The following is a 20,349-nucleotide window of genomic DNA, read 5'->3' as shown; positions in this document are numbered from 1 at the left end:
GCAAGCTTTTCCACAAAATCATCTGATTTTGTGGAAAAACTTGCCAGTGTAGACACAGCCTATGAATTTTAAAAAAACTTTTTTGGTTAATGACACCTTTTGATTTCTGAACTGGCCATTTGATGTTTCTAACACCCCACACTATGAGTAAGCTGATCAATCTACCTTACAGTAAAAACAAACTTCCACAAGCAACACAGAGGGAAAATATTTTTCCAAAGGGTAAAGAGAAGCACTTGACTGGCCATCTATGAGACGCTCATCACGATTTTCACCCCTCTCATCGTGCTTCTTGTCCTCTCCTCTCTAAACTAAAATGTCCAACTCTTCCTGGCGCTCCAATGATTTTCTTTGCTCGCCCCCTTTCCATTCTCCTGGCTCTTCTTTGAGATGGACTCATGGTCCCAAGGTCTCGAAGCCAATGCACGTAAAGGCAAAAATTTCACTAGCCATTTTTCATGCCCTATCACTTTGCAAATAACTGACTAACTCAGGAGAGGGCATGAGAGCCTCCGTGGGCCGGATTTGACCCGTGGCTGCCCTGCCGTTCTCCCGCCCCCAGGCCAATCAAGAGCTGGGGATGGGGGAGCATGTGAAACTTTCTCCTCCTGCCAGGGGAACTGGTGGCTGTTTTAAAACAGCCAATGGTTCTCTCTAGCTGCTGTGCACCTCTGGCAGGGTGGGGGCAGGAGGCAAGAGACTTCACGCGCTCCCTCCCGCCCCCAGGCCCTGATTGGCCTGGGGGTAGGGCGGAGCATAAAGTCTCCTCCCACTGCAGTGCCTAGAGGGAGCCACCTGCTGTTTTGAAACAGCTGGCGATTCTCTCTAGGCATCGGGAGGGGGGGCAAAACTTCACACTCTTCCACACCCCCAGGCCAATCAGGGTCTGTAGGTGAGGGAGCACGAGAACTCTCCCAGCCCCTCCCCTTCCGCCCAAGCCCCGCCCCTTCCAGGGCAACCTGGGTCCACTTCAGACATTTATAAAGTGGCCCCCTTTTAAAAATTGTTGCCCACCCCAGCCCAACTTGTGGCTCTCCATCATCTCTGTGAAGTCTTGATCTCAAGTTCTCTCTCCCGCTGAGTATTCATGACTCTGAATATTTGCCACCTACATGCATGAGTTCACGTGAGGATTGTAGGTCATTTCGTATTGATGCTGTTTTTCCAGCACCCATTCATTAACAATGCCACATGTGGGCCTGGTGTGACTCAGGTCCCTGCTTTCCCAATCGCTCCAGCTTTGAAACTGGGAGCAAAGAGCAGCATCAATTAATTAACCAAACCTCACAAGGGTGTGTCTGTCGGGAAACCGTCCAGGTCTTCAGGGTGGTATCAGACACACGGCAGAAGGCAGCAGGCTGACGCTCTCTGTTCCAGCACGCCATAGCCTGTCCTGTTTTGTTGGGATCCTAAAACAGCCCCGTGCAGATACTATTGGGGGGATGAGATTAAAAAGCAAAGAAAGTCATCGTTGGAGATTTTGCTGCTGAGCAGAAACCCAGCACTGCACTGAGAAAAGCAACTCCTGCTTGAAAGCAATTTAAATTAAATAAAACATACTCCAAAAAATAGGAATCATAGAATCATAGAACACTAGAAGAGGAAGGGACCTTGAGAGGTCATCAAGGCCAGCCCCCTGCCCTCACAGCAGGACCAAGCACTGTCTAGACCAGTGTTTCTTAAACGGTGTGCCACGGAGAACAATAGAATTCAAAATGGCCACCCTTAAAGGGGCAGGCAACCTTTTTTTTTTCCTCGATAACTTTCCTCCCGGCCCTTTCCTCCCGACTTTTTTTTTTCTCAACCAAAAATCCTTGGTGTTCCTCATAAAAAAATTATTGTTTGGTGTTCCTCAGTCTTAAAAAGTTTAAGAAACACTGCTCTAGACCATCCCTGATAGATTTATTCCAGTGTTTAAGTTCCCCCTCAGACTTCTCTTTTCCAACAGTACTTTGGGTTGGTGAGTATGAAGCAGAGACCTTTGGAGACTGGGCGGCAAAGCTGCTTGTCCTCCTGGTACCCATGTCTGCCTCAAGGGAGAGGCACCTCTCATTCTCCACAGGATGATGCTCATGGTTAGCTGTGGCCCAGTGATGAACTCTGGGAGGATTTTCCCGCCTTTTGTGTCTGCTGCTCTCTTCTGGGCTATTTTGCTTGGTCAGGCATTTCTTGAGGATACATTCAAACATGTTCAAATTTGCTGCAAGACTGGAGGGGAAAACACAGGAGTAGAAAGACCCAAAGGCTACATCTAGACTGGCATGATTTTCCGGAAATGCTTTTAATGGAAAAGTTTTCCATTAAAAGCATTTTCAGAAAAGAGCGTCTAGATTGGCAGGATGCTTTTCCGCAAAAGCACTTTCTGCGGAAAAGCGTCCGTGTTCAATCTAGTCGCGCTTTTCCGCAAAAAAGCCCCAATTGCCATTTTCGCGATCGGGGCTTTTTTGCGGAAAACAAATCTCTGCTGTCTACACTGGCCCTTTTGCGCAAAAGTTTTTTGGAAAAAGACTTTTGCCCAAACGGGAGCAGCATAGTATTTCCGCAAGAACACTGACAATCTTACATGAGATCGTCAGTGCTTTTGCGGAAATTCAAGCGGCCAGTGTAGACAGCTGGCAAGTTTTTCCGGAAAAGCAGCTGCTTTTCCCGAAAAAGTGGCCAGTCTAGACACAGCCAAACAGTGCAGTTGTAACTGCCACCAGGTGGATTTGAACCTGAGACCTCTGGAGCTCAGTGTAGGAGCCTCTACAGGAGGGGTGGCAAACCCATTACAGACAAAGAGCCACAATAGTGGTGGATACAGCACAAAGAGCTGAGGGAAAGAAGTTGTTGAGCAAAAAAAAAACGCTGCCCCTTTAACAAACGCATGTGGCCCAAGCAGGTTTCCATCGGCCAGAATGTCAGATCTCACCATTATTCCAAAATAACGATGCGAGCATCTACACAGCAATTCCGTTATTTCAAAATCATTTCAAAATAATGGATGGCTTATTCCGACTTCTGTAATCCTCATTCTACGAAGAGTAACACCTATTCCGAAATAGCTATTTCAAAGTAAGGCGTGGGTAGACGCTCCACTGCTGCTATTTCGAAATAGTCCCTCCCGAAGGCCATTCCGAGTTATTCATCCCGGGGCTCTAAATCCAGGTAGCACGTCTACATTAGGGAAGCCTGCCTCGGACTCATTTTGAGGCTTCCCTGCAGTGTAAACATGCTATTTCGAAATAAACTATTGCAGAATAACTATTCCGGAATAGCTTATTCCGAAATAACTGTGCAGTGTAGACGTAGCCTAAGAGGACTAAGTGCCCCTCCATGGGACAGTGACCCACACTAGAGGTGTGGGTTACACAGTGACCGGGGAGATGAGTGATGAAGGTTGTGGGTAGGAAGGGAAAGTCCGTGCCCATGAGTACAGATCCCTCCATCTAGGGAAGGCATGTTTGGGAGAGCCCAAGACCAAGCCTTCAGGCCTCCAGACAGATAGCAAACTAAATTCTACTTTCATTGCTCCCTAGTCAGAGGCAGAAATCAAAACAGGAAGTTAAGTTCAGTTGGCATCATCCACTGCCAGGTTCAGAAATAGCAGGTTCACTCTAGGCCAAAGCTTTTAATCAGCTGACTCATGTCAGGTGTTTAAACAGAAATGGAAAACACGTTAGAAATCGTTTCTCTCCTGCCAGCCGTGGGAGGTTAGCGGCTCTGGTTGTGTTGCGTGTAACTAATTCTTAGCTGGAGTTATGGGTAGACACAGCTCCATTGGTCTGATTATGTTTGGTGATTCCGGTATGTTTCTGTGATCTGAGCATTCCCTGGAGTATTGCATCCAGTTCTGGGCCCTCCACTGCAGAAAGGATGTGGACTCTTGGAGAAAGTCCAGTGGAGGGCAACAAAAATTATTCGGGGGCTGGAGACCTACGAGGAGAGGCTGAGAGATTTGGGTTATTTAGTCTGCAGAAGAGAAGAGTGAGGGGGGATTTGATAGCAGCCTTCAGCTACCTGAAGGGAGGTTCCAAAGAGGATGGAGAGAGGCTGTTCTCAGTGGTGGCAGATGGCAGAACAAGGAGCAATGGTCTCAAGTTACAGTGGGGAAGGTCTAGGTTGGTGATTAGGAAAAACTATTTCCCTAGGAGGGTGGGGAAGCACTGGGATGGATTCCCTAGGGAGGGAGTGGAATCTCCATCCCTAGAGGTGTTTAAGTCCTGACTTGACAAAGTCCTGGCTGGGATGATGGAGTTGAGATTGGTCCTGCTCTGAGCAGGGGGCTGGACTTGATGACTCCTGAGGTCTCTTCCAGCTCTAAGATTCTGTGATTCACGTTTTAGCACTTCAGGGCCAAAACAATGTTGATAAACTGGAAGGAATAGAGAAAAGAGGAAGAGCGTGGGAGGAGTTGATTCAGGGGAAAGATTGAAAGGGCTAACAAGCTTGTTAAAGAGACTTGGGATGTGTGTGCAGAGGGACTGGGAGTGACACCAGTCTACAAACTTTTCTTTGGAAGATCGGTTCGTCCCGGAGAGCGGGATTACTAAGGGAGGAAGATGGGGTTTAAATAGGGGAAATGGGAAGAATTAAAGAAAGGGGGAAGCTATTTATGGATCTGTTTCATTGTGGATGTTCACTGAGTGGAAAGAAGTGCCCATCACTTGCCCTCGGTACTCCTTGACACATGAGCTGTTTAAAATGTATTAATTGAAAACTTTATCAACTGGATTGGGGGATGTATCCATCTTGTAGGTCATCTGGGTCCTTCTCTCTCGTTCAGTGATGGGCAACCGAGGCTAACGAGGGAGCCACATGAGTAGCCTCCTTCATCTCAGTGGACCACACGATTGTCGTAACCAACACAGTCTGATTGTCGTAACCAACACGGTCTCCCGGGAATGGGTAGTTTTGCTACCTGCACTTGCGTTCCTAGAACGTGCGTGGGGTGCCGACGGAACCGTAGTCGCACTGGGATTGGCTGCAGAAGGAGCGCCCAGAGCTCGCAGTCGGTGTCGTGTGAAATCAGCGCGCCCCTCGCTTCATAGATGCGTCACTTTAGTAATACCAGTAGGAAAACAAAATGTCTGGCGGGCCGCACATAGAACCCTGCTGGGCCGTGTCAAGACTGATTCCCCACTCGGACAATGAATGCAGAAGTGCAGGCCTGCAAAAGTACCCCAAAACCTTCCCCCTCCAGGCTTTGGTATAAAACTTCCCCCCAAAATCCTAAAAACGTAGATTTTGGGGATAAAAAATCCGCTGCCACCATCTAGTGCTTTTGAACTCACAAACAGAGGTGGACACTGGAAAGCAACCTCAGGGCACCCCAAGTTCTTTTATCCAAAGAGCTTGAAAAAGAAAGAGAAAATATAAACTGCAGTCTGTTTATCCCCTTAATCCAGGGCTATGTCTAGATTTCGTAAAACGGATGCAAATTAGACGTATCGCAATTGCTAATGAAGTGGGGATTTAAATCTCCCCCGCTTCATTAGCATAAAAATGGCTGCCGCTTTTTTTCGGCACGGAGCTTTGCTGGAAAAAAGCGCCAGTCTAGACGCGGATCTTTCGGAAAATAAAGCCTTTTCCGAAAGATCCCTTATCCCTCTTAAAATAAACTTAGGGTTAAACTTAGTTACAAAAGGGAGGAAAACTCATTTCTAACAGCACAGACATCAGATTTATAATCCCACAACAGAAAACAATAAAACCTAATGGATTTATCTAGACTTTACCCTACTTATACATTATGAAGAGTCTTTTTCTTGGAGAGAGACATGTCTTCTGTCTCCCTCAGTCTCTAGAGAGAAAAACTGGCCCAGAGACAGAGGGAAAACCCCAAAATTCCTTTGTCTCAGTTTGAAATCCTTATCTGCATTTCTATTGGCTGACTGCTACCTGGCTAGGTACAGTTAACCCCTTACACCTCAGGCTGCGGGCCATCCCTCATGACCATGACAGGCCGGATGCAACCCAGAGGTCTTGCACTCCTGCTCCTCATTTTGGTCAGGACACTTCTCAGGATGAGGCTGATGAAGGCCCGGGAGCTGGAGGGGCATATAGCCATCCGGTTTCAATAACCTTCATCTGTTCTTCCATATTCCCTCCCAAGTGGACCAGGAAGGGGATGCTGAGCAGTATAGCCCACCCGCTCACTGTCTTATCCAACAATTATGCCTCCTGCCTGACACATCTCTCTTGGTTCATTCGCGTCTGGTTCTGCTTTCTGTTTTCAACAAGTATAATTCCCACAAACCTTGGAATACATCAGTGGGACCTTTTGGCGACATCTAGACTGGCATGATTTTCCACAAATGCTTTTAACGGAAAAGTTTTTCCGTTAAAAGCATTTGTGGAAAAGAGCGTCTAGATTGGCACGGACGCTTTTCCGCAAAAGCACTTTTTGAGGAAAAGCGTCCGTGCCAATCTAGACGCAGTTTTGCGCAAGAAAGCCCCAATCACCATTTTTACAATCGGGGCTTTTTGGCACAAAACAATACCGCATTGTCTACACTGGCCCTCTTGCACAAAAGCATTTGCACAAGAGGGCTTTTGCCCGAACTGCCACAGCGTAGCATTACCGCAAGAACACTGACAATCTTACATGAGATCGTCAATGTTCTTGCGGAAATTCAAGTGGCCAGTGTAGACAGCAGGCAAGTTTTTCCGCAAAAGCCGCTGCTTTTGTGGAAAAACTTGCCAGTCTAGACGCAGCCCTTCTGTTTAGACTCATCCAGGATCTTGTCCTGGTTTTCTTACCCCTGTCCCTTTCCACACTTATTATTATAGATTATTGTGACATTTGATGAATTTACACTCACTTTTCACAGTGAACTCACAGTCAGGGTAATATTCATGGGCCCAATTGCTGCAACATAACCCTTGGCCTCCCCTCCATCCCCTGGCAGCTTGGTCCTCCTTGGCTATGTCTACACTGGAGGGTTCTTGATCAAGAATGGCCGTTCTTCCGCAGAGCATCCACACTGCCCGCCCACTCTTGCACAAGATTTACAGTACCGCGTCGGAAGAGAGGGCGTCTTGTGCAAGAGCTACGCTCTTTTCTAACAGGTGTAAGCGCTCTTGCACAGGAGCTCTTGCGCAAGACGGCAGTATGGATGCACTGCAGGGGATTCTCATGCAAGAAAGCCCTATGGCTAAAATGTTCATCAGAGTTTTCTTGCACAAGAGAGTGTCCACACTGCCATGGACGCTCTTGCACAAAAGCACATGGCCGTTTGGACGTGTTCTTGTGCAAGAGTTCTTGTGTAGGAACTCTTGCGCAAGATGTTCTTGTGCAAGAATCCACCAGTGTAGACATAGTCCTAGAGTCCTGCAGGCTGTGGCCCATATTATGTCCCAACCAGTCTCCTGAACCCCTGGAGTGAGGAACTGGGGAGTTGGTTGGTTGCCCCGGCTTTGGTTTGCACCACTCTTCCACACCCGAATACAGGCCTGGGCGTTGAAACCAACCCCTCCATCCCCCGGAAGCACGCCAAGGAAAGGGATGTTCCAACAGCAGATACCATGGAACTCTCGTGTTTCTTTAAGCACTCAGATGAAGGAATACAGGCCCTCAACCTCAAAGATCTTTTGGGGATTAAATATAGCCAAAATGCAGTATTTCAATATTGGTATAAGAATATACGTAGGGTGTATAATGGGAAAAAAGCTCTTTAAAATAGAGCCACCTCAGCTCATTCACAGAAGGGGCTAGCTGAATCCAGGATAAGTCAACAGGGAACTAATTAAAAATAGCTTCAATATAAATAGCGTGGGTGTTTCCGGGGGATAAAGAAGCAAGTTTCCATGCCCAAGCCTTTATCCGGGTGCAGAAGAGTTGATTTTTATTTTCTCTCTATATATACTTTAGAGATTTGTCTCTGTCTGTGAGTCTGTCTGCGTGTCTGTAAGTTTGTTTGTTCAAGAACTCCTCCTAAGCAATAAGAGCTAGGGCCACCAGATTTGGTAGGCAGCTTCCTCTTCTCCTAACGTAAAGCCAGGTGAGGGTTTGATTATGCCAAGAAAATGGGAAGTGCTGGGAATGGGACTGTTTTCCATAACATGGAAAGGGAGGGGCATGGAGAGGAGGGATGTGATACTGAGAGTGGCCACTGGAGGCAGCGAGCCCACAGGGGAGAGTTATTCTGCAGCATGACCACTGGGGGCAGCCACACCAGCAAGAGAGAGGCCAGCAGGTGGAGTGAGGACACGGGGAGACATGAGCCAGAGGGACGTGCCCTGATGCCTGCACCCCCCAACACCCTTCCCCACCCCGTCCTGGCAATGCCTGGTAAGACTTCTAGTTTTTTTTAATTTTGATGCATAACATCAATGATTATTTTTAAGCATTTCCCCCTATTTTATATGTTCACCGCTGCAGGAATTGCAGGGAGAGGGTCAGGTCACGGGGTGGGTTCAGAGAACAATTATTTCAGGATAGGAGATGCTGAGATTCAGGAAATGAAAGATTCATCGCCATTAGAACGCAAACTGTCAAAACCCCATGACAAGAGAGACAACGTCGATAGCCCTCATTCAAAAATTAAGTTCTATGGGGCTATGTCTACTCTGCGGGGATTTTCCGGGATACCAGAGATATCCCGGAAAACCCCCCACTGCATCCAGGGAACACGTTTGCTCTTCCACTTTTTTTCATGGAAGAGCAGACATGTTCTTTCGGGGAGCCCTGTATTCCTTGTTTCATGAGGAATAAGGGTTCCTCCAAAAGAGGAAGGTTTTCTGCCCTTTGACCCCGTCTAGATGGGGCCAAATGGCAGAAAAACCTCTTCCAGAAAAGCAATCGGAAAAAGCTACACAAATTGCGGAGTGCAATTTGTGTAACCTTTTCCGAAAAACCCCCGATAGTGTAGACCTAGCAAGGCATCATTTTCCGTGTTTGGTCTCCCTGATGTCCATTATTATCTATGAAAATCATTTCTGTCAGGCTGTGTATGTAGGGCTGTGGTTCTCAACTGGTGGTCCACGGACCACTGGTGGTCCACGGTGACTTTTTTGGTGGTCCACAGGAACATTATCCAAAGTCACACGGGGTGGGCAGGAACCAAAAATCTGTTAGTAAGAAATAAATTTCAAACCAAAATGTTCGCTGTCTGCTCTTTTTTATCTTTTCTCAAAAAGGAGGTGGTCCACGAAAATTTTTTGATTAGCCTGGTGGTCCGTGGACTGAAACGAGTTGAGAACCACTCATATAGGGTGAAATAGGGGTTTACGCACAGTGATCTATAAATATTGACGCCTCCCAGGCTTAAATGCAGTGCACTGACTTAGACCCGCAATCTTTTTGTTCCCGCCTGTTTTATTCCAGCGCTACCGCCACTGACACGTTCGTGACAGAATAAAATCAGCACTTTATTTTGTCCAGCGTTTGTCCTACAAACGGTATCAAAATGGGCGTTCACAGAGGGGAGCGTTACAAACCAGCAAATGCTTATATGGGGCAATGTCCGAAACAAGCAATGGGAACCAAGTATAGATGGGTGAAATCCAGCATGGGCATTAGTTCCCTCACTCGCTCGTCAGGGCTACTCATGGGCCGATGGCAATGGTAGGGATGGGGGATACAAGCCCCCAGCCCCAGCCCTTCCGGTGAGGCCCTGCTCCCCACGGGAGCCAAGCCACCTCCCTGCCTCCCCCCCAGCATGGGGAGCGGAGGAGGGGAGTGGACGCACATGCCTCAGCCTCCCCAGCCCCAGAGCACTGGGGCGGGCTGGCATTGGGGGCAGCATTCTGGCGGTAGTGTGCGTGGGCCCCAGCTGGCAGTTTGGGAAGGCTGAGCCTTCCCCCGCTTAGCGTACCCGCTGCCCATGGAGCTACTATGAGAGGAGGTGTCAGGGGCCAGACCTGGGTGTAGGTGGAGAAACTGTTCTGGTGAGTGAAGAGAAACTGTTCTGGAGGAGAAGGCTCAGATGCTGCCAGTGGTGAGACTGTGAGGAGAGACTGTGAGATGAGACTGTGAGGAGAGACTGAGGAGAGACTGTGAGGAGAGACTGTGAGATGAGACTGTGAGGAGAGACTGAGGAGAGACTGTGAGGAGAGTCTGAGGAGAGACTGTGAGGAGAGACTGTAAGGTAAAAATGTGAGGAGAGACTGTGAGGAGAGACTGTGAGATGAGACTGTGAGGAGAGACTGTAAGGTAAAAATGTGAGGAGAGACTGTGAGATGAGACTGTGAGATGAGACTGAGGAGTGACTGTGAGGAGAGACTGTAAGGTAAAAATGTGAGGAGAGACTGTGAGATGAGACTGTGAGATGAGACTGAGGAGTGACTGTGAGGAGAGACTGTAAGGTAAAAATGTGAGGAGAGACTGTGAGATGAGACTGTGAGATGAGACTGAGGAGTGACTGTGAGGAGAGACTGTGAGGTAAAAATGTGAGGAGAGACTGTGAGATGAGACTGTGAGATGAGACTGAGGAGCGACTGTGAGGAGAGACTGTGAGGTAAAAATGTGAGGAGAGACTGTGAGATGAGACTGTGAGATGAGACTGAGGAGTGACTGTGAGGAGAGACTGTAAGGTAAAAATGTGAGGAGAGACTGTGAGGAGAGACTGTGAGATGAGACTGTGAGGAGAGACTGTGAGGTGAGATTGTGAGGAGAGACGACTGTGAGGAGAGATTGTGAGGTGAGAATGTGAGGAAAGACTGTAAGGAAAGACTGAGGTGAGAATGTGAGGAGAGACTGTGAGGTGAGATTGTGAGGAGAGACGACTGTGAGGAGAGATTGTGAGGTGAGAATGTGAGGAAAGACTGTAAGGAAAGACTGAGGTGAGAATGTGAGGAGAGACTGTGAGGAGAGATTGTGAGGAGACACTGTGCCGGGGAAAGAGGAGGGGAAGGACGCGGGCTGTGGCAGAGGGTGGAACAAGTAATTGTAACAAGGTTAGTACTTTAGGCCATATGGGGCCTTTCCCTTGAGTTGGCGCATCCATCCAGGCAGCATCTTTCTGCTGAGCTCATCAACACTCAGCATGGGGAGGTGAATCACAAAGGGGGAGGCGGGTTATTAATTAAATAGAGAAATTAAAATCTTAGGTGTGTATCTAGCCTCCAACACTCTAATATCTTCCATGTGTTTCCCTTCACCACCACCCCCGGTGAGGTAGGGCAGTGCGGTTACCCCCAGGGTACAGCTCCCGTCCCTCTGAGAAAGAACCACAGCCCAGAAAATGAGAGAGAAGCGATTAGCAGAGGGATCTGAAACGACACACAAGAGACCGGGCTGTGTTAGCCCAGATGGCAACTTTGCCCAGAGGGCTTTGGGTGTCCCTCGGGGAAGAGGTTCTTTGGGAGGCCCAGTTTTTTTCTGGCCCCCTCACAGCCCCGTTCTGAGGACGCAGAGGAGGCTGGCCAGGATCCCCGTGACCATCACCGCGTAGCTGGCTCTCACGCTGCTGGCCCCGCTGAAGTTGCACAAGAAAGTTTCACAGCAGGAGGTAGACAGAGCTGCTATGCCGATGTTCAAGTTCGTTTGGGGACACACCGAAGAGCATTTCTTGCTGATGCGCTGTCCCTTGTTATCGCCTGAACGGGGGGAGAAAACCGAGATGAGAATTGTCATGGAAGAGCCCCCAACGTTCCAGCAGCCCTGGGCAGAGGAGAGAGCGGTTGTGGAGGAGGGCTAATGAGGATCACAGAATCCCAGGGCTGGAAGGGACCTCAGGAGTCATCGAGTCCAGCCCCCTGGCCAAAGCAGGACCAACCCCAACTCGATCATCCCAGCCAGGGCTTTGTCAAGCCGGGACTTAAACATCTCTAGGGATGGAGATTCCACCCCTCCCTAGGGAACCCATCCCAGAGCTTCCCCACCCTCCTCAGGAAATAGTTTTTCCTAATATCCCACCAAGTCCCCAGCCCCACCTCCAGCCCTGGCCTTCCACTGAGGCCCCATCCCTGTCCTGCCCCCACACAGGGAGGCGGGATGACGTGCCACTTGCGTGCTCCCCCCTTTCAATCACAGGGGAGGAAAGTGGGTGGCCGCATGCTCACCCCAGCCTCCTCAGCCTAATAGGAGGCCACGTCATGTGGTCGAGGCCCTGAGGAGGCCACACCACGTGGTCCAGGCTCAGAAGAGGCCACGCCACGTGGCTCAGCCCCATGGAGGCCACACCACGTGGCCCAGGCCCAGAGGAGGCCACGCCACACTGCCCAACCTGGTCTCTCCAGTCCCGGAGCACCAGGGGAGGGAGGAGGACATGCCATGTGGCACAGCCCAGCTCTCTAGCCCTGGAGCACCGGGGAAGGGAGGAGGGCGCACCCACATGGTGCAGTCCAGCCTCTCCAGCACCAGGAGGATGGGCGCTGGGGGCACCAATCCTCCACCCCCAAAATGCCTCCAGCAGGGTTTCTGGGGGGCGGAGCATCAACAGTGCCAGGCTGGTGGTTTGGGAAGGCTGAGCCTTCCCCCACCTTACACATCAGACACCCTCGCCTTCCTCACTGCAACTTGAGTGGTTTGTTCCTTGTCATCTGCCTCCTATCTCTCCATCCTCTTTGGAGCTTCCTTTCAGGTAGTTGAAGGCTGCTGTCAACCCTCCCTCCCCCCCACACACTCTTCGCTTCTGCAGACTAAACAAGCCCAAATCCCTCAGCCTCTCCTCGTAGGTCATGTGCTCCAGCCCCCTCCTCATGTTGGTTGCCCTCCGCTGGACCCTCTCCAATGCATCCACATCCTTTCTGTAGCGTGCCCAGAACTGGACACAATACTCCAGATGTGGCCTCCCCTGAGCCAAATAAAGGGGAATAATCACTTCTCAGGATCTGCTGGCAATGCTCCTCCTAATGCACCTAATATGTCATTAGTCTTCTTGGCTTCAAGGGCGCCCTGTTGACTCAGACCCAGCTTTTCATCCATTGTAACCCCCAGGTCTGCCCCAGGCCTCCAACCCAACCAGTCTATCTGGTAAGCAGCTCCTGGCCTTGTGATTCCAGTTGCTATTCCTCTCCTTGCAACACCCAGCACCGCAACAGCGTCACAACACCCATCTCTTGTCAGCCTGTATGGGAACATCATGTCCAGAGTCCCGTGAAACAGCCAAACAAACAAAAGACCATCCTCAGGGCAGGGAGAGACTTAGGAAAACCTCACAAAGATATTTGTAGGTACTCACCAATGCCTCCCGTCGCGTAGATGGTGAGACAGTATTTGTCCGAGTCGCCACACTGCGTTGGTGTAAGACACTTGAGGTTGGACGACTCCTCAGAGCATGTGAAGCAAGACAAAGAGGCCACTGCAAAAGGAACGCACAGCCCAGCTTAGCCACTTGGGGAAACCTCCTCTTCTGAAGGGCGCATCCCAAAGGTTCCCATGTTTGGCAAAGGGAAAGAAAAAAGGCAGGGCACAGGGGAGGCAAAACTAAGCAAACATTTTCTCTGTGAAGCTGAAGGCCCCTGGAATTTTAATTTTGATCTAGCTGGTCTGAGAGTTCTAGGAACAATTTCAGCTACAGGCTGAACCTAGTCCGGCACCCTCAGGACTTGACCAGGGCTGAGAAAATTTGCCGAACCAACGGAGGTCAATATTGCGTAGCGGCATTACCAACACTTCCCCTGCTCGCTGGGCTCTTAGAAGCTTCAGAGGGGTAGCCGAGTTAGTCTGTAACTGGACAAACGTAAAAACCAACTAATAGTCTAGCAGCACCTTGAAAATTAACAAAACAACCCATGAAAGCTCATGATACTATCTACATGTTTTGTTAGTCTTCAGGGTGCTGCTAGACCAGTGGTCCCCAACGCAGTACCCACAGGTGCCACGGCGCCCGCCGGGGCATTTATGTGCACCTGCCGAATCAGCTGGGCTGCCCCCCCCCGGCTCATGCGCGGTGCTGGCCCTCCATGGGCGGCCCCTACCCCGGGCACACGGTGCATGGGTGGCCCCTGCCCCAGGCACATGGTGTGACATAGTGGGGGGTACCTTGCTGAGGGCTATGCTGGGCAGAGGGGCTGCAGGTGACCTCCACTGGCTGCTGTCGGTAGCACGGCCCAGCAGGGCAGGAGATGAGTCATTATGCAAAGGGGGCTCCAAACCTGTCTGACCAGCTACCCCCCAGCGGGAGAAACAAAGGAAGGTGGAAAGCCGCCCCTGGCTGGGGGGGCAGAGCTGGAAGAGAGTTAGTTTCGGTCTGGGAAGCAGGGGAGAAGGAGCTAGGGAGGGGGCTGGGATTGTAGGGCCCAGCCACCCCCCATCTCAAGGGAGGGCACTGAGGCCTCTTAGCCCCAGTTCCTATAACCAGATGACATCTGTGCTGTGCTGTATCCTGGAGAAGCAATAAACTCCCTCTATTCTACTGGCTGGTGGAGTCTGTCTGTGCCATTACGGGGGTGCAGGAGATGGGAAAACCCCAACGCGCCGTCACACTGGTGTCAGGAGTGGGATTCCACCTTCCTTTGTTTCTCTCCATTGGGGGTAGCTGGTTGGACAGATTTGGAGCCCCCCTTTGCATAATGACTCATCCCCTGCCCTGCTGGGCCGTGCTACAGCCAGCAGCCAGTGGAGGTCACTCACAACCCACTGTCCAGCATAGCCACCAGCAAGGTACCCCCCACTATGTCACACATAGCACATGCGCGACGCCAGCCCTGGTTGCACGGCGCATGACCGGCCCCACCCCCAGACGCCTGGCAGCCCCGAAAGGTTGAGGACCACTGTGCTACACGATGGGCTCTTAGAAGACATTTAAGGGTCCATAACAACTAAATAACAGCACAGAACACTGAGAGCCAGGACTGGTGGCCGTCAACAACCGTTATGGGATTGCAGAAAACTTGACCACACCCATGATAAGTGGACATCCAGCTAACTAAACTCATGCCCGATCAGGACCAGAGAGTGCCGGACTAGAGACGTTCAACCTGTAGAAGGAAAAAAGCTAGTTATTGTTTGCAAATATTTTTAGCAATTAACTTAAGGAGTTTCCCTCAACCCTACCTCCTCCAGGTTCTTCCTTGCCTTACCCAAGCCAATAATATCTGCGTCTCAGCAGGACTCTCCTCTGACTTTCTCTGCCTGCTCTCCCCAGTCTGCAGACAGCAGAGCTCAGAAAAGGTCTTTACTCCCCAGCTCTTTGCAGATCAATTTTATTTCCTTGTAGAAAATAAACTAGCGCTGTTCTCCGAGGGATGGGGGTGGGGGAGAGGCATGCTTCGTCTGCAAAGCGTCTGCAAAGCAAGTAGGACAGGAGCAACTCCTCCTACAGCTCTCCCCCCGCCCGCTCCGAATCAGATCTGTGATTAAAGAGCTGAAGGGAGTTCCTTAGGAAAGGTGTTGATAGCGACAATGTCAAAGAGACGTTCCAGGTGCTGGCTGGAACAAGTCCATCTGCAGAAAAGAAGACCTAACTGGAGTTGCGGGGTGCCTGCTGAAAGAGACATTGGACTTGGTTAAGAGCTGCCTACTAAGTGACATTGCCTGGCTGCTTCCTGCTCGGCATCCCAGAAGACTGAACAGCTCCTGATTTCTGGACAAGAATCTAAGGTGATTGAGAGCAATTTGGGAGGCCATTGCCTGTAGACTGTTTCTCATCAGATCTGGGGTAGGGCTGAGGGTGAAGAATGGTCAGATGCTGTCTAAATGTTTGCCAGCATGTGGCAGTGACCCCACCCAAAAAGGATGCTCCATCCTTTGTTGTACCTGCGACAATGAACAGGGCAGTCTTAAAAGTCTCAGAGGGGAGGCCGTGTGAGTCTGTACCTGTAAAAGCAACGAGCAGTCCTGTGGCACCTTAGGGTGCGACTACACTGCACCGGAGGTCGAAAGAAGCGACACAATTTGACCTTTGCAAATTGTGTATCTTACTTTGATCGCATTTCGAAATAGCTTACGTCGTACTTTCTACCCAGCGCCAAATTTCGAAACAACCCGTTATTCCAAAATGTGCCTTGCTCCTCGTGGAATGAGGGTTACCGGGATGTCGGAATAGCACGCCCGTGACATTTCGAAGTCCCAGGCTTGCTGTGAAAATACAGGATAGTGCTGCAGTGTAGACACAGCCCTAGAGACTAGCCACAATATATAGTAGCATGTGCTTTTGTGGGCCCAACCCACTTCTTCAGATGAGCTTGAGTGGAGAAAAAATGGGGGACCCTCAAAATTTATAACAGAAAAAGAGGGTCCCCTCTTTTTTCCCCTTCCACTCAAGCGCCTCTGAAGAACTGGGTTTTGCCCATGGAAGCTAACAGTACACGTCTAGGACATTCTTAGTGTGTTAGCTTGAACTTTAAGGAGCCTCTTTCAACTCAATTCTTCACGGCTTGGCAGTATGAGAAAACTTCCCCAGCTTAACTTAAACTGGTTTCAAACCAAATTAGACAAGCCACTGCAAACCACTGTGTGGACACTTTTATTTTGGTTGAAGAGAGCCTTTATTTCGGGTTAGTTTAAAGCTGTTCTCAGCTGACGTTGCCACAAACCTCTCTAATACCAACGTGAAAGCAGCCACGTGAGGGTTTGCGGCAGTTTAAATACATTGCCTGAAATTCACACCTTCAAAAAAAGCAGTGCAGCTCTCTCTCCGGACGAGCCCGGAGTCCGTTTTGAAAAGAGAGTTAAAATGTAAGTCTGGTCTCATCCCTGCACCTGAATCTAATCTATCAAAATCTGGAGTGTGTCTACACAGCAAAGTTATTTCGGAATAACGGCTGTTATTCCGAAATAACTAAGGGTATGTCTACACTGCCTCCTCGTGGAACGAGGTGTACCGGTAGTTCGAATTAGAGAGCCTAATTCGAACTACCTACTCCGTGCCGTGTATAGCCGCGGGCACGGAGTCCACACTAAGGGGGATTTAAAAATGGCGGTGCCCAGCAAGATGCAAATGAAGCCCGGGATATTTAAACCCGGGCTTCATTTGCAACTTCGAATGCCTACATTAGCCACCCTAGTTCGAACTAGGGTGGCAGTGTAGACATACCCTTTGAGGCTCCTTTGCAGTGTAGACGTGCTAATTCGAAATGATCTATTTCAGAATAGTGTAGGCATAGCCTTGGCTTAGAATGACATTTTGCTTCCTTTTTAATGTGCTTTCTCTCCCCCGGAGACGTGAAGTGACACAATAGAACAGAGGAAACTGGAAACTAGGAAATGTCCCTAGCAACTGGGAAAAATAGGAACAAAGGTGGGGTTGTTTTTTTTTCCTGATTGCCGAAATAGTAACCCCAGGGGTCACCGATAACAGCTGTAGAAACTGGTCAGACAATTTTCGTTGCCGATGTGCTTTTCAACAGCAACTCTTGTAGGTTACCTACCGCCACAGCATCTTCTTCACAGGTTGCTGCAGAGAGGCTGTAACCTATAAACGTGGTGCCCTGTTCCCCTGTAAGGTTTCCTCTAACAGGCATTGATCAGACTCATCCCTGCCTAGTTCTCATTCCCCAAACACGCCAAGCTGAGAAACCTTCACATGTCAGCAGTCCTGGCACCTGCCCCAGGTTGACTCACACGCAGCCAACATCTCACAAAGGCTGTGGTTTGCTGGACCAGGGCTTTTGCATTTCAAAGCCGATGAGATCCGGCAGAGCGGGAGCAGAACCAGCTGTCCCCGTGAACGTGCCCCACCGTTAGCTGTGCAACACACCTGCTCTTCAGCAGCTGTAATAAAGCTGGTCTATCCTCCATGCACTTCTTGTTTAGCTTAGTAAATTGTACAAGGTACTGTGTCATGGCTTGGTTCGGCACAGGGAGAGACACAGGGTGCATCTTGGGATAGAGGAGGACCCCACCGCAAGAAATATGGCACGTCTTGGGGCACTGTTAACGGTAGATTCTTTACCACTGACACTGGAAAAACACCCCTTGCCCCCGCCATTTCTAAACTATTTCTCTTTCATCGGCGCGTTCTTTGACTAGCAAAGACAAATTTTGATGATCTTACCTTGCTCCATGCCCAGGGCCACAGCCAGTAGGGTGAAAAGGAAAGCCTTCATCTTCTCTCCGTCTCTGCAGACTGCATAAGCACGGCTGCATCTGGGCAGTTTTTATAGTCCTGCACATGAGCTTGGGGAAGCCAACTCGCCAGCCCATGGCTCCGCCCATTCTCCATCTCTGCTCTGCCCAGGCCCCGCCCCCTCCCCACTGCCTCCCTCCTCTCTTCCGTCCCTCTTTACTCACTCTTTCCAGCCATATCCCTGAGTCCAAGTATAGCAAATGACATTTGAAAAAAAAAAACCACGCTTCCGAAATGTCTTTCGAAAGAGAATGGCGCGTGTTTTCTCCTGCATGCCAGACTGGGAAGACTGAGCATGAGGAAGGTACCTCATTAAAAGCCCTACATTTGGGAATAAAAAAAATGTCCATCACAGGTTTTTTGATATACCCTCAAGTTTGTCAGATTTATGTGCAAAAACGAAGGGGAAGTCAGCTGTTCCGCCGAATGCAGCGTTAAATAGCATGGAATACATGATGCAGCCCATCTCTGTTTTACATTTGCTTCATCAGTATTTCTAAGCAGAGTTTATATTTTAAATGCCCTCTTAAACCTCCATAAAGTAATCATTCCGGATTACTACATATTGAATGCACTGAAACAAAGGCATTATTTTAAATAGATTCATAGACTTTAAGGTCAGAAGGGACCACCATGATTATCTAGTCTGACCCCGTGCACAATGCAGGCCACAGAATCTCACCCACCCACTCCTAGAATAATCCTCCCACCTATATGTCAGATATTGAAGTCCTCAAATGATGGTTTAAAGACCCCAAGATGCAGAGAATCCTCCAGCAAGTAATCCATTCCCTAAGCAGTCAATATGGGTTAGCAGTGTTCATGGTTTTTAGAAAAAAGGGAACACTACTTTATTTTGTGTGTCAGCATAACAGATATGCTGACAAAATTTCATCGTAGGTGCCTGTTACAAATTGGTTTCCAAAGATGTCAAGCAAAACAAAGGCTTCTATATCTTACTAAACAATGAAAAGTCCCGTGGCACTTTGTAGACTAACAGATTTATTGGAGCATAAGCTTTCATGGGCAAAGACCCACTTCATCTTTGCCCACGAAAGCTTATGCTCCAGTAAATCTGTTAGTCTATAAGGTGCCACAGGACTTCTTGTTGTTCATGAAGATTTAGACTAACAGAGCTACCCCTCTGATACTATACCTTACCAAGATACTGATCATGATGAAGGATTCTCTTAAAACTAGTTAATCAAATAGTCAGACTAAAACAAAAAGGGAAACTCATTTTTCCAGCTATCTGGAAGGGTTCTCTTCAACAAGAGGATGAAAGGAGAGGAAGATTTTGAAAGCAAGTGTTTGTCCGATAGTACTGAAAATTAAAATGTGTATTTTAGAAAAAGGTGGTTTTCTGAAGAACGTATTTAAAAACGGTATGCTTGAAGATGCACGCATTTAAGGATACACAGATTGTGCATTTAAATATCTATGTCAGGATTTGTTAGAGCTGTGATTTTTATAATCTTCAGCCACAAACTAGGGAAATATTGACAGCAAATATTCAACGACTACGGTCGTGCACAGCTGGTTTTCTCAGCACGTTCAGAAGCTGACAGGTTGGCACATGCCTGCTCCATGGCTTCATTGCCGTTTCATGGCTCTTTCACAGGTCCAGTGTTAGGCTAATAGGTCTGGCAAGCTGCTGGAAGGCTTTTCGCTTTTAAGTTAACAGATCCACTGGGGCGAGGGGGAGACTCACACGGCTGAGCGAGGCTGCTGGGGGAGCTTGTAGATATGGTCAGAATATGGGACATGTTGAGCACTAAGACCCAGAGGAGGCATTGTCTTCCCTTGCCTTTTGTGGCGCATGGCTCGGCAATGTGTGTTTTAAATTACTGTGGGTGCGTCTCCACCGCAGGGCCAAGTCGAATTCAGCGACGTGACAGCAGCTACGTCAATTGCGTAACTGAAGTCAAAATAGCTTCATTTGGCTTTTGGCCAAACTACGCTGCAGGAAGCCGAAGGAAGAACTGTTCCTCCGCCTTCCCTTCCTCCTCGTGTAACGAGGCTTACACGAGGCCGAGTCAGAAGTCCTCCAGCTCGACGTTATTTCGAAATAACGGCTTGCTGTGGAGACGCGCACGATGCTATTTCGGAATAACGTCAACTATTCTGAAATAACACTGCTGTGGAGATGTACCCCCAGATTGTGGTAATTTGGGGGGTTGGGTGTCTCTTGGAGCACAACACCACGCTGATGCATGTCGGAGGGAGCTTGTCCACGTTAAGAACCCAGATGGATTTTTTTTTCTCCCGATTTTCTTCTGTTTTACAAACGAGCATAAGAACTGTCAGACTGGATCTGCCCTCTGGGGCCTTCAGAGGAAAGTGGAAATAAACCCGTAGCCGACACAAATAACCTCCCTTTATGGGAAGTTTCTGCCTGATCCTATCAGTTACT

At 49.2% G+C, this 20,349-nt stretch overlaps 2 protein-coding genes across 2 annotated transcripts; both read right to left on the bottom strand.

Moving 5' to 3' along the window:
• Window positions 1-9,330: 9,330 nt before the first annotated feature.
• Window positions 9,331-10,928, bottom strand: LOC142827428 (uncharacterized). Its single transcript, XM_075923073.1, has 3 exons — window positions 10,887-10,928; window positions 10,058-10,534; window positions 9,331-9,996 (listed from the first exon to the last, which is right to left on the bottom strand). The coding sequence occupies exons 1-3, from the start codon at window positions 10,926-10,928 to the stop codon at window positions 9,529-9,531; spliced, it is 987 nt and encodes a 328-aa protein (XP_075779188.1). The 3' UTR covers window positions 9,331-9,528.
• On the bottom strand, window positions 10,641-18,005 carry LOC102459004 (lymphocyte antigen 6E-like). Its single transcript, XM_006125936.4, has 3 exons — window positions 17,865-18,005; window positions 13,107-13,226; window positions 10,641-11,520 (listed from the first exon to the last, which is right to left on the bottom strand). The coding sequence occupies exons 1-3, from the start codon at window positions 17,914-17,916 to the stop codon at window positions 11,312-11,314; spliced, it is 381 nt and encodes a 126-aa protein (XP_006125998.2). The 5' UTR covers window positions 17,917-18,005; the 3' UTR covers window positions 10,641-11,311.
• Between the last annotated feature and the right edge of the window lie 2,344 nt (window positions 18,006-20,349).

The sequence above is a fragment of the Pelodiscus sinensis genome, chromosome 2, assembly GCF_049634645.1.
Source record: "Pelodiscus sinensis isolate JC-2024 chromosome 2, ASM4963464v1, whole genome shotgun sequence".
NCBI classification, from domain to species: domain Eukaryota; kingdom Metazoa; phylum Chordata; order Testudines; family Trionychidae; genus Pelodiscus; species Pelodiscus sinensis.
This window is presented reverse-complemented; position numbering and strand designations above follow the sequence as displayed.

Bases quoted from the DNA above. Each gene is read 5' to 3' on its own strand.
- LOC142827428 (XM_075923073.1), bottom strand. From the start codon at position 10,928: ATGGATGCGCCAACTCAAGGGAAAGGCCCCATATGGCCTAAA. The intron at 10,535-10,886 runs GTACTAACCTTG...CTCTCCTCACAG, and splicing joins AAGGCCCCATATGGCCTAAA to TCTCTCCTCACATTTTTACC. The intron at 9,997-10,057 runs CTCACAGTCTCT...TCACAGTCTCAT, and splicing joins TTTTTACCTTACAGTCTCTC to CTCACAGTCTCTCCTCACAG.
- LOC102459004 (XM_006125936.4), bottom strand. From the start codon at position 17,916: ATGAAGGCTTTCCTTTTCACCCTACTGGCTGTGGCCCTGGGCATGGAG. The intron at 13,227-17,864 runs GTAAGATCATCA...TTCCTTTTGCAG, and splicing joins GGCCCTGGGCATGGAGCAAG to TGGCCTCTTTGTCTTGCTTC. The intron at 11,521-13,106 runs GTGAGTACCTAC...CCCCCCGTTCAG, and splicing joins CTACGCGACGGGAGGCATTG to GCGATAACAAGGGACAGCGC.